The sequence below is a fragment of the Protopterus annectens genome, chromosome 1.part1, assembly GCF_019279795.1.
Source record: "Protopterus annectens isolate FY-2018-M chromosome 1.part1, PAN1.0, whole genome shotgun sequence".
NCBI lineage: Eukaryota > Metazoa > Chordata > Ceratodontiformes > Protopteridae > Protopterus > Protopterus annectens.
The window spans coordinates 1,156,080,653-1,156,093,816 of record NC_056726.1 but is presented as its reverse complement, the minus strand read 5'-3'; the positions used below and the strand labels follow the sequence as shown (position 1 = coordinate 1,156,093,816).

Here is a 13,164-nt window from a genome sequence, read left to right as displayed (position 1 = left end):
ATAACTCTGTATAGTGCAGGAGACACTCTGTAATGGTGGCACTCTGTGAACAGATGCACCCAGGCACAAGAAACTTTTTGAAATGGCTGCACTTTACGAAATAATTGCACTTTGTACAACACAAACTCTTTGGAGTAAATGCACAGTAATAAACACACACTAAGCAAGTTTACACACTTTGAGATACTTTGAATAACTCTAGTTATGCTATTCAAAGCTTCAAAACTGCTATTCAAGGCTTCAGTCAATGCGAAGTAGTAATCTATGCCAAAATACAGTCATTTGCCAAAATACATGCGGTCGCCCTTGCTTTACATATACTCAATGTGCCCTCTTCTACCCTTTCTATTGTATTTGTTTTACTCATGTGTCCTTTATGTCCTTCTGATATATTCATTTTGCTCATTTAATCTCTTTTCATGCTCATTATACTTTATTGTGCTCATTTCAACTCTAAACATTCTCGTTTTACTTTAAACATGCTCGTTTTACAATTCTGAGGTAATTTTGAAACCCTTATGTACTTTTCTGATGCTTGTTTTATCAAATAATTCAGTTTCCAACATTTTGTTTGATTAATGAGCTTTTTCATGCTTCTCATTTGCTTAATAAATGTTTCTGTGCTATTTGTTTGTTTAATAATATGTTTTGTGCCCTTGTAATGCTTGGTTTTACCTCTTTTATAAATAAATCATTTGTGCGTGTTGTCTTTACCTTTGACTTGTTTCTGGCCCTTTTTTGCTCTAGGTTCTTTTAGTTTGCCTACGCCATTACCTCTGCACCTCATGGCTCTGAAGAATAGTCTTTGCAATCCAGGTTCTGACACCATGTTGATCACCAGGTCAGGATAAAACAGGCGAACATTGCGGGTTCTTCTTCAAGCAGCTTTATTACATGCAAATACATCATAAATGAGGTTAAATAACTAACTTATAAACAAACTAGCTGTCATGCACATAGATATTAATACTCTGGCTGCACCTTCAAAATGGCACTGAAGCTAACACATACTTGGTATTTATATGCACACACAGATCTTGGAATTGCTTCTTAAAGGTATAACACACCTATTATTCTACAGACCTGTTTCCTCATAATGAGCAGTAGGGGAATGGTTGTAGGTATTTCTTTGGGTGTGGTAGGAGGTGATAGGGGAAGATGTTTTTAATGAACATGTCAGCTAACAGGTTTACTAAAGTTTTGGGCTGAAGTGTTGCCATTTGTGATTAACTTAGCACATTGCTGCTTGTTTCCCCTAAGGTTACGAACATAATTAAAAAAAGCCTTATGGTAATGTTTCACCTGGGAGGCGACCATTGTGTCATAGTTTGCTTTTGCAGATTTGACCAGCTCTCTCATTTGTTTGTTTGTTTAGATTGGCGAGTGTCTTTTTGCACTGTTTTGTCTGTTCCTTCTTGGCTTTGGAGAGGATGTTTTTTTCCTGTTGTTGAATAGCCTGTTTATGCTAAGGGTCCACCACAGTGATTTATTTTTGCCAGTAATCATAAGTTTGACTCATACAGGTACTGCCTCCTCTTTGCACCTATGAATATGGTTGCACAGTGCTTTTGTGTACAGCACAGAGTAGGGCTCAGTATCATCCAGGTTTGGAGGGGCATGGAAGTTTTAATAAGCTGTTACTTAGTTGGAGGCATTTGACTTTAGTAAAGTTCTTACCCTCATCTGTGGCCCTAGTGACTTTCTGAAAGAAGTCCACCAGACTGAGCAGGCAACGCCTCACTTTGACAAAGCCAAGTTGGGTCTGGTCCAGTGTTTGAAGATTTCCTTTATCATTATTGATCAGGTCCATTATAACTCTCTCCATGGCCTTGCAGGCAAAACTAGTCAAACTTATGGGTCTGTTGTTCCTTGCATCAGTTGATAGCCCCCTTTTGTGCAGAGGGACAAGTGTTGTAGTCTTCCATTCTTCTGGGACAAAGTCCATTTAGTGGCTGTTGTTAAAAATGGTTTCTAGTGGCCCTAATAGATTCTGTTTTAAGCTATGTAAAATGCATCCTGGACAGGACCCATGGATGCTGTGTTTTAGGCTTTAGTGAGCACCATAAGTACCCGTTTCCTCATAATGACCCATATGGGGATGGTTGCTGGTATTTCTTTGGGTGTGGTAGGAGGTGATCGTGGGGGAGAAGTTTGAACGGAACATGTCAGACAGCAGGTTTGCTATAGTTTTGTGCTGGGAGTAAGTGTTACCGTTCATGATTTACTTGGCACATTGTTGCATGTTTCATCTGAGGTTATGAACATCATTTAAAATAGCCTTAAGGTTATGTTTCACCTGGGAGGCTATCACTGCCTCATAGATTGCTTTTGCAGATTTGACGAGCTCTCTAATTTGTTTGTTTAGACTGGTGAGTGTCTTTTTCCATTGTTTTGTCCGTTTCTTCTTGGCTTTGGAGGAGATTTTTTTCCTTTCATTGAATAGCCTATTTATGCTAGGGGTCCACTAGCGTGGCTTATTTTTGTCAGCACTCATAGGTTTGACTCATACAGGTACTGCCTCCTCTATGCAGCTATGAATGTGGTTGTACAGTGCTTTTGTGTGTGGCATAGAGTAGGCATCAGTGTCATCCAGGTTTGGAGGGGCTTGGAAGTTTAATAAGCTGTTACTTAGTTTGAGGAATTTGGCCTTAGCAAAGTTGTTAACAGGTTCGGAGTTTGATGGGGGTTCTAGGTTAGTTTTAAAACTAAAGGAGATAATTTTGTGGTCAGTTCTTACCAGGGAGGAGTTAATGCATGGGAGGGAGAAGCATCCCCCATGTTCAGGTCTAGGAAATTTGTACCTTTAGTTGGGGAGCTAACTAGTTGGTCCAGGGTGTTTGCTTTGCTGAAGTCCGAAAACCTCTGAGTAAGTGAATTATAGGTCATATAAGTCTCCCAGTTTATGGAGGGGTAGTTGAAGTCACCCATAAGTATGGTGTTAGGCTACATATTAAAAGAATCCAGTAGGTTTAGGTAAGATGTGTGATTTTCCAGACTCATTTTTTGGGAATCTTTAGCTAGCAAGGATATGATACGGGGTTGCATGCTTGGCATGGAGCAGGTCAAGCAAGTCATTTTATTGGACCAACCTAACAGTGTACTTATCCTTTATAAAGATTGAGACACCTCCTCCCTTTGTTTTATCCTGAGCTGAGAGAGATTGATATGTATGAAAGGCATTGTTGTCTTTGATAGCCTGGTAATGAGGACATCAGAATGTCTTACAATGGAATCTCCAATCCAGTAACTAGAACATTTGGCTATGTGGTGTGTTGCCTTATGGGTTTGGAAGCAGGGCTATTATGATTTTCACCGTTATGTGCTGTGTGAGGCCCTGTCTTTTTTGAGTGTGTGTGGATCACTGAGAGATGCTTTTAGGGGATCTTGGAGGCTTGGGTAGATTACAAGTGAATACCTCCACATATGTGGGTCTGTGTGTTTGTTTCTTAGTGTCGGTAGTGAGTGTTTTGGTTGTAATGTTGATAACCTGGTTTGCATTTTAATGTTTGCATGTGAGAGCTTTGCCTCCAGTGACATTGTATATTTACATCTCTCAAACACTGTGTTGGTCTGTTCTAATATTAAATGGTTGTCAGTGAACATGAGGCAGTTATTACACTGCCTTACGATGCCCATATCCACCAGGCCATAAACAGAGATGGCAGGGAAGCATATATCCATTATATTGGATCTACATTAGATGAGAAGGTGTAGGAGAAGAGTCACTTAAATGTCATAATTGACAGTGTTTATCAGTACTACAGGATGACTTGCAGTGGTGCTGTCCCCTGCACAAACCAGCAGCTCTTCAAGCAGCTGTGAATAGTGGGGACTATGGAGAGAATTTCCTATAGAGGATTTTTAACTGGACAGATTTGTGTATAAGTAAGGTACTGGTAAGGGAATATCATGATGCTGTTAAAATGACCTAAGAACAGTACAATAACAAACAGATGTCATTTCTTTAAAAACTACAGGCTAAAAACAGTGATAAATTCAAACAAATCAATAAATGCAGCTCATAACCTTTTAAATAGCACTGAAATATTTAGAGCGAGTGCAAAAAAATATATACTTATATCAGCTTTGTAGGTCCACATATGGCTTTAGATGCAGTTCAGTGGTCCTGGAGTTACAGGCATCCAAGCCAGGCACAGGGAAGATGTGAATAAATGAGAACAGTCTCTCGCAAATGTAAGGCTTTTATGCCAGTAGGATGAAAGACTTTTACACAGTTAAGCCCTCAGGTCAATCAGATAAACACAATAAGCCTTCGATTGAATCAGACCTCTGCTCCCACAAGAGTGTAAACTAAACCCTCTTAATGTAAAACAAACTAGTTTTGAGCTCAAGTGGAGTAACAAATGTTTTATAAACAAAAGGAGTATCTCCTGCATATCATGAAACTTTGGAAATAAGTTCAGAAATCCTGAGACATTTTCCCAAATACAGAAAATATGAGCAAACATAGAAAATCTTCTACAAACACATAAATAATTTGCAAAGCATAAAAATATTTTGTCAGACTCAGGAGATCTTTGGCAAACTCAGAACATCTATTTCGGTATCAGAGGAGGTTATGGAATATCATATCTCTCTCAACTGTCCAGATTATCACAGAATGTCCAGAGTTTTGTCTCTTATTTTTGGTCCTTTCCTCATAAAATTTGTGGTTTTCTGGATTTCTGCGGCAAATCAGTGAGGATAAAAACAGTGTCCCTGCTGATTATTAAATAAACAATAATACCCTAAATACCAATTCAGTAGTGAGAGACTTGGGAACACAAGTTGATTGTGACCTCAGCTTGGACCACCATGTGCCTACTGTGGTGAGGAAGGCATTCTACATTGCTCACCTGATTAGCAAAAGCATTCCCTCAAGAGCAAAAGGAGTTATAACTATCCTGTGTTCATCCCTCATGAGGGTTATTATTGAATATAATGCTATAATGCTCCCTTTGGTATGTACTTTACCAGACACCAGCAGCAACTTGAGTAAATTCAGAGATTTCTAACTAAGAAAATTCAAGGTCTCCAGCACATGTCTTATACAGACAGACGGAGGTTGCAGTTTCTGTACCCAGTAGCGTATAGACTACTTATAGGTAACTTATATCTGGTTTACAGGGGTATTTCTGACCCAAATCTAATGGAAATGCTGTGCATCCGTAAGTCAAATGGGACTAGATTCACCCATTGTAGGGACCTCAGTCTAGCTTGCAACATAAACAGGATCTGCTGGAGAGACAGACAGGTTGCCATTCCTCTGGAATAGGCTTCCAATCCATAGCAAGCAGAGCTTTCCATGATCCTGTTCAAGTGCAGCCTGGACGACCTATTTCACTAATAAAAATCAAACTGTAAAATACGTACTACAAAATAATAAAACAGAAAATAGTACTCCACAGTTGAGTTAAAATGTAATATCCTTTATTGAAACACACAAACAAGTGATCCTAGGTGAGTATAATGAAAAGAATCACAAACATTCCTTATTTATATATAATCAGGTTATTTGGAGCAAGGGAGTGGTTACAGAGGGCGCTTCTTTTAAGAGCAATAAAAACATTAAACTCATTCCTTTAAACAAGTCACCCTTCCCCATTAACACCATAGTGTAAACTGAGACTGTGCTACCTGTGAACTGAAACTAAAAAGCTAGAGACAAATTAAAATGTATAATATAAGAGAAGCTCATTAAGGCTAACTTATTAATACAAACTTTATTAATTAAGAAACTCTCTCACTAACAAAATGACTACCTAATTAACAAAAAAAAATCTACCACTAGACATCTATCAGAATAAATACTAATACTTATAAACTAAACACTTTTAACAAAGATTACCTGCGTACCAAATAAAAATGTCATCAGGTTTGTGTGTAAAAAATATATATCATAATATTAATGAACATGTGTATAAATCTATATAGTTTACGCTATGGTGTTAAGGGGGAAGGGATGAGTTTAATGCTTTTATTGCTCTTAATAGAACCACCCTCTGTAACCCCTCCCAAATAACCTGATTATATATAAATAATGAATGTTTTTGATTTCATTTTTATTAGTGAACTAGGCGCATAAAATTACTGAAGGAGTGAACTTGGATAAAGAAGCATACAACACATTACATATTTATGAATGACTGCTTCTGTCTGTACCTGTTAGAATTTGCGGAATGCCTCATTAAAGTTCATTCAAGTTATTTACCATTCCCTTCAAAAATGATGTATTTTAACACTTTATGGCTTTCCATGAGAGTCACAAATGTAATTTATTAACTATTTCTAGATCATGAAAACTAACAATCTGAGACATTTTAAATGGATCACATTGTGAACAACCAATTTTCTGAAATTCTTTTGTATTCATCTTTCATTTTTCTAGGATCTCACAAAGTTCAAGTCATTGAAAACTGGGAGAGGTCCCTTCAGTGCTGGTTGGCAAAAGATATCTGACCCTATTATGTGTTCCTACAAACTTGTGTCTGTGAAGTTTGAGATGTATGGCTTTCAGACCAAAGTGGAAGGATTTGTTCAAAAGGTAAGAATGCAACATCTGACCTTCTGCTTTCATTAAAAAAACTTCAGTATCTTTTGTAAGCATTTACGATCATTTTTCTACTCTTGTGATAAAAAAGGACTACAAAAGATATTCTTAGCTATGAAGTACATTGTTTCCTACTTTTACTTTTGAAACATCCAGTACACTTTGTTGGCTGCGGCAGTGGTTTCAGTCAATAGTTATTTGCAACACAATTTTCTTTGATAATAACAACCAGCTGTCATTAGGAAAACAATTATAAAACAAGCATTTAAAGCTAATATGTATTCATTTCTTTGTTTATATTTTTAATTATCATAAGTCTTACTAGTTTACTGTGTAACAGCTTTTGATAATTTGCATGACAGTCATGGACTGAGAGAAAATCATTACAGAGAAGTATTCCAGAGACAGCTTTCATATTCCTTTTGTCTGTTACATGTTAATAGCTTCATTTATTTTACTATCCCTACTCAGTATTTTAGGTAAACATGCATGCAGTCATAAGAACTGATTTAGCAGCTTAGTAATTATTTACAATGTTGGTAAACTGTCACGAAGCAAATCAATTATAAAATGATTAAGATACGCAATGTATAGAAACAAATCCATGCCATCTTCTTGGCCTAGGGGCCACATATTGGGTCATAGGTTCGTACTAGGCTATCTGCCCTAGGGCATTTATAATCTTAGCCAGAGTATGTTTGGCTTTCGCCACCCATTTTAAATTAATTTTGCTATGCCCTTTTTCGAGGTTAGTATACTGTGCCTCTGTCTAACAGTGACACAGAAGTGATAACTGGGGTAAACCTACGATCTCCCATCCACACATCAAGATTCCTCTTGAAGAGAGTCAATGAGGGACTCTGCCTAACCTGGACTGGGATTTTATTCCAGAGTGAAGGGAGCCTCTGGGTTATGAATCTGTCCCTCCAGGATGTCCTATTTATTTCAGTGCTGAGGTTCAAGTCTCTCGAGCGTGTAGCTCGATGGGATTTGGATTTTTTGAGGTGCAGCATGTCCCTTAATTCCGGGTTGGACATAGCTTTATAAGTCAGGCACAGGTCGCCTCTGAACAGGCGGTATGCCACTGAGTAGAGCTGGAGTTTCTTTAACCAGGCAGCATATGGCATCTGTTTGAGCCCTTCAATCTTCTTGGTGAGGTACTTTTGGGGTTTTTCCAGTTGCTGCAGGTGTTTGGTAAGGTACATCCCAAAAGGGGCATTGTACTCGATTATGGGCCTGATGAGGGATGAGTAAAGAGGCACGATGACCTCCCCTAATCTAGATGTGAATCCCTTCATGATTAGGTGGGCTATATAAAATGTTTTTCTAACCACTTTGGCCACGTGGTTGTCAAATGAGAGATTGCTATCAACTTGGGTCCCCAGGTCCCTAATTACTTCTTCTGTACTTAATGGATTACCACCTATGTGGTAATTTGTGGGCACTTTGTTTTTGCCAAAGGGGATGACTATACACTTTTTGGCGTTTAGCTTGAGCCCATGGCTCTGGCACCAGTTTTCTGTTTCTATGAGGTCCTTTTGGAGGATGCTTGTGTCGGCTGGAGAGTCGATTATGGCGCCCAGTTTGCAGTCATCTGCGAACTTGGTCAGCCACAGTCCTTCTGTGGTGGCCTGTACCTCCGAGAAATATATACTGAACAAGAGAGGTCCCAGGACTGAGCCTTGTGGGATGCCACTTGTAACTGGAGTCTGACATGGCTCCAGCAATTATAACCATGTGGGTTCTGTCCTTGAGCCAGTTTGCAACCCATCTAGTGACATAGGGGTTTATATTTAAGCTGGTGAGCTTATCTATAATGCCCAAGTGGGGTATTGTATCGAAGGCTTTTGCGAGGTCCAGATAGGCTGTGTGGACCACCTTCCCCTCGTCAATGGCCTTGGTGACTGTTTCAAAGAAATTGACCAGGTTTAAGAGGCAGGATCTGCCCTTAACAAAGCCAAACTGGGTAGGATCCAGTGTCTGTAGGCCCCCAATATCTTTATTTAGGAGGTCCATGATGATCCTTTCCATAGCTTTGCAGACCAAGCTAGTCAGGCTTATGGGGCGATAGTTTCCAGGGTCCGTTGAGGCACCACCTTTGTGGAGAGGGACCACTGTTGCTGTATGCCACTCTTTGGGTACATAGCCTGTAGTAAGGCTGAGACTGAACAGTAGTTTTGTGTTTGGTTTAGCTCTTCTTGGAGTTCATGTAGGACGCAGCCTGGGACACCGTCTGGTCCCATTGATGCTGTGTTTTTTGCTTTGGAGAGGGCGGCTCTTACCTGAGCATCTGAGATGTCAGGGGGGCAGCACTCTGCTGGGATAGGTATTTGCCTTTTTGGTAGGGAGGGGGGAGAGAAGTTTGCGCTGAACCTGTCAGCTAGGATGTTGGCAATGTCTGTGGGTTCGGCATATTTTTTGACATTTTGGACTAATTCTGAGCATATCTGGGAATTCCCACCCAGGTTCCTAACATAACTAAAGAAAGGCTTGTGATTATCCTTAGTGTCCTGTGCAATTTTTCTCTCGAAGCTGGCCTTAGACGATTTTATGAGTGCCCTTAGTTTTTTGCTAATAGTGATCAGAGATGCCTTCCCTTTTTGGGATTTTGCTCTTATCATGTAGTAGCTTCCTCCTTCTATTGCATAGTTTGTTTATGGCTGGGGTCCACCAGACAGGATGTTTGCCTTTGGAGGATTGGGTCTTGGTTTTATTTGGAATTGCATGATCCATGCATTCCTGAAGGTGTTCATAGAATGCATTTATAAAGGATTCTGCGGTCTGGGCCATATTTTCCACAGGCCTGGGGGCTTTTAAGGATTCCACCTCGGTTTTGAGGAGTGTGAAATTTGCTTTAGAGAAGTTTTTCACTGTGGTTTTCTGGGCAGGGGGTGGGGTCGGGATATGAATATCCAGTGAGATCAGTTTATGGTCTGATCTTACCAGTGAGGGATACACTTCTGGTCTGGAGCATAGAGTCCCCATGTTGGTGATGATCAGGTCCAGTACGTTTTCCCCTCTTGTGGGAGTGGTAACAAGTTGTTCCATAGCATTTGAGTTTATGAATTCTAGGAACCTTTGGGCTAGGGTGTTGGAGCTAGAGTAATGCTCCCAGTCTATGTTTGGGTAGTTGAAGTCGCCCAATATAATGGTGTTTGGAGAGACCTTCATATTTTCCAGTGTTCTCAGGAAGGCCGAGTGGGGTTCCTGGGTTTGGGAGGTGGTCTGTAGCAGGCTATAAACTGGAAGGCAGTTTTACCCACTGTTAGTTGCTCATGAATAGTCTCTGATGCTTCATGCTTTGCCACCAACCTGGAGGTGTGGGTATCTTTGATGAATATCGATACTCCCCCTCCTTTTGTGGTTCGGTCCAAGTTTTGGGGCCTAAAAGCATGGTATGAGGTATAACCTGGTAGTGCCGGGGTGTTCTCGGGAGCCCTGAACCAGGTTTCTGTTACTGCACAGATATTGATGTTCTCCATGCTAAGGAGAGTTTCAAGTGCGTGCATCTTGAGGTTTAGACTTCTGGCGTGGAGTAACATCACTCTTAGTTTCTTATCCCTTGTGATATCTATGGAGGTGGGTTTGTCTTTTGAGCCTTGCCTAAAAAAGGCACTATGGGGGTAGCAAGAGCCTTTGCCAATATCCAAAAGCCCAGGGGTGACAGGTGCAAGCCGTCCCTAGCGAAGCATTGTGGCTTGTCGAGCATATCATCCCAGGCTGACAGGCATTGGATCCCCTTTGAATGACACCAGTACTTAAGCTAATTGTTGAAATTGATCATCTTGTCTTCATATTGTGGCATCATTCTTGGTGAGGGTAAGATGCTACTCAAGGTCAGGGTCATACTGGCCTGGGCTACATGCTCAGAGAGCTCCTCTATGTCTCTTTTCATGTAGTCCAGGGAGGTACGCCTCAGGTCATTCACACCAGCATGGACAATGACCGAGTCATATTTGTACTTGCCCTGGAGAGACCTGAGTGCTTGTGTTATGTGTTGGATCCTAGCGTCCGACAGGCTGCTCACCGTGACCCTCTCTTTGTTCAGCCTGGTGAGCGGGACGCCAGTGTGCCTGATGATAGAGTCACCTATTACAAGTGTATCATGTGTGTTGTTTAGCCTTAAAGGCTGTGATTGTTCAGCACACTGGCTTTGTGAGATATGTGTTGCACGTGTTTTGTTTTGGGGTAGCAGTTGATTGGGTGTCTGCTTTGGAGGTCTCTGCTTCTTAGGCAGATCTTTATTTAAGCCTCCGAGTATGTTTTGGTGTGATTATGTGTTTGGTTTGTTGTCGTGGTAGGTCTATGTGAGATTGGAATTGTAGTGAGTGTGGTTTCCTTCTCCTCCTGACTGGTTATGCCAGTACTGAGTTGAGAGAGCTTAGCCTCCAGTTTGGCTATATGGTTGCATCTCTCACATGTGTTGGAATTTGTTGGGAGGAGGAGAGGGTTGTCTGTGTACATGAGGCAGTTGTAACATTGCCTCAAGATTCCCAAGTTCACCAGCTGGACCGGAGAGGAGATTGACAACTGACCTTTGGACATGCTAGAATAATACTGGGAATTCCTTTATAATTGAAAACAAGGGCCAATGGGGAGTGAGGGTGTAGTGCTTTTAATTTTTAGTGCTGACTTATATAATTGCTTTAGTAAGCAAGTGCCAGGTAACTTAAATGCAATGTGTTACAGGTAACTTAAATGCAATGTGTTACAGGTAACTTAAATGCAATGTGTTACAGGTAACTTAAATGCAATGTGTTACAGGTAACTTAAATGCAATGTCTTACAGGTAACTTAAATGCAATGTGTTACAGGTAACTTAAATGCAATGTGTTACAGGTAACTTAAATGCAATGTGTTACAGGTAACTTAAATGCAATGTGTTACAGGTAACTTAAATGCAATGTGTTACAGGTAACTTAAATGCAATGTGTTACAGGTAACTTAAATGCAATGTGTTACAGGTAACTTAAATGCAATGTCTTACAGGTAACTTAAATGCAATGTCTTACAGGTAACTTAAATGCAATGTGTTACAGGTAACTTAAATGCAATGTGTTACAGGTAACTTAAATGCAAAAATGACAAACAGTGACTTTCTTTCAAGTGAAACAAGGAAATAAGTACAGTAAGCAATGCAGATATCACTAGTGATCCACAGAAGCGCTGAGAAGCCGCGTATTAGGTGGAATTAGCGTTCCAGGGAAATAACAAGCAAACAAACAACAAGCATACAAACAAAGCTAGATTCAGCAGCTGAATCTAGTCTATGCTACAGCAAACAAGGTGCACCAATTTCAGTAAGAAACAGTTCAAATATGCAGGCACTATAAACCTTTAACCAGAAATTCCCAGCTCAGAAGGGCAGAGTCCAGCCTCTCCTCCCACAAGAGTGCAGACCACAAACCTTCTTAATGTAAAATAACTGGCCTGAAGCCCAAGTGCATAAACCAAAACTAATACACTTTAGGAATAACAGACACTGAGCTCTCAATCAGCAGTTCCCAACTTAGAAGGATGAAAGCTACCTGTCTTGCCACCACAGTGCATGCCACAAACCTTCCTAATGTAAAACAACTGGTCTGAAGCCCAAGTGCTTAATCCAAAAGACTTAGAATGATAGCTACACTTTAATCAAGTTACTACCAAGCAGTAATAAATACAATTCATAAAATTGAAATATATTGACTAGGCTTGTAAGGGTTCTTAAGCCATTAGCCTAGTAATCGCCTGCGAACCAGTGAACCTATAAGCAGTCCCTGAATATGTCAAGTTTTATTTGTTGCTTATAGTGATGACATTCAATACTAATAGAGTGAACTGACACATCAAAGAACTAAACATTTTAGCTTGTGCATTAGGAATGACAGAGGGCAGCCGCAGTTGTGCTGTGGTTAGCGTTGCCACCTCACAGCAAGATGTTCTCTGGTTTGATCCTCAGCTAGGGTGCCTTCTTTGTGGAGTTTGCATGTCCTCCCTGTGGTCACGTGGGTTTCCTCTGGGTGCTCCGATGTTCATCATGCATACAGCTGCAGTCATAACAGATGGGTTATCCTGCCATCAGGCGGGTCCTCGGTTGGCCGAATTCCAAAGTCTAGGTCCGGCGTCAGTTGTCGTTGCTTCTTCCCTGACGTCAGTGCGGCAGGGGTACAAAAGAGGCAGCCAACGCCATTTTCTTCGGTCTTTCTTGCCGCACGGTGTCCAAAGCAGAAGCAGTTCGCAAGTGCCGGTCGGCCAGCTCCTGAGATTTACGAAAGCATTTCAGCCGAAGTCTTCTTTAAAGCTAAGTACCCCGTTGGGGAAACCTTTCTTGCCTCAGACCGATGTCAGACAAAGTTAATAATTGCATTTCATGTGGGAAGCAAATACCGCATAAGGATTTCCACTCTTTCTGTATACCTTGCTTAGGCCCAGACCACAACATCTCGGCCTGCCATTTTTGTGCTAGATTCAACAAGCGCACTATTAAGCGCTGGGCGGAGTTCGCCCTTCATTATTTTGGCAAAAAATTTTATTATATCATGTCATCGGATACTCCAACTCCAGTTTTGAGCAAAAGACGCAAAGATAAGGACCGACATCCAAGGTCCGCACCGACTACTGAGACGACGCTT

At 40.8% G+C, this 13,164-nt stretch overlaps 1 protein-coding gene across 2 annotated transcripts in view; it reads left to right on the top strand.

Moving 5' to 3' along the window:
* Positions 1 to 13,164, top strand: part of LOC122809132 (cytoplasmic phosphatidylinositol transfer protein 1-like) — a 641,537-nt gene that overhangs the window by 492,543 nt on the left and 135,830 nt on the right. For both annotated transcript variants that reach the window (XM_044080408.1, XM_044080400.1), the window contains exon 7: positions 6,389 to 6,544. In XM_044080408.1, the coding sequence (XP_043936343.1) occupies positions 6,389 to 6,544 (156 nt within the window). The remainder of the gene's footprint in view (positions 1 to 6,388; positions 6,545 to 13,164) is intronic.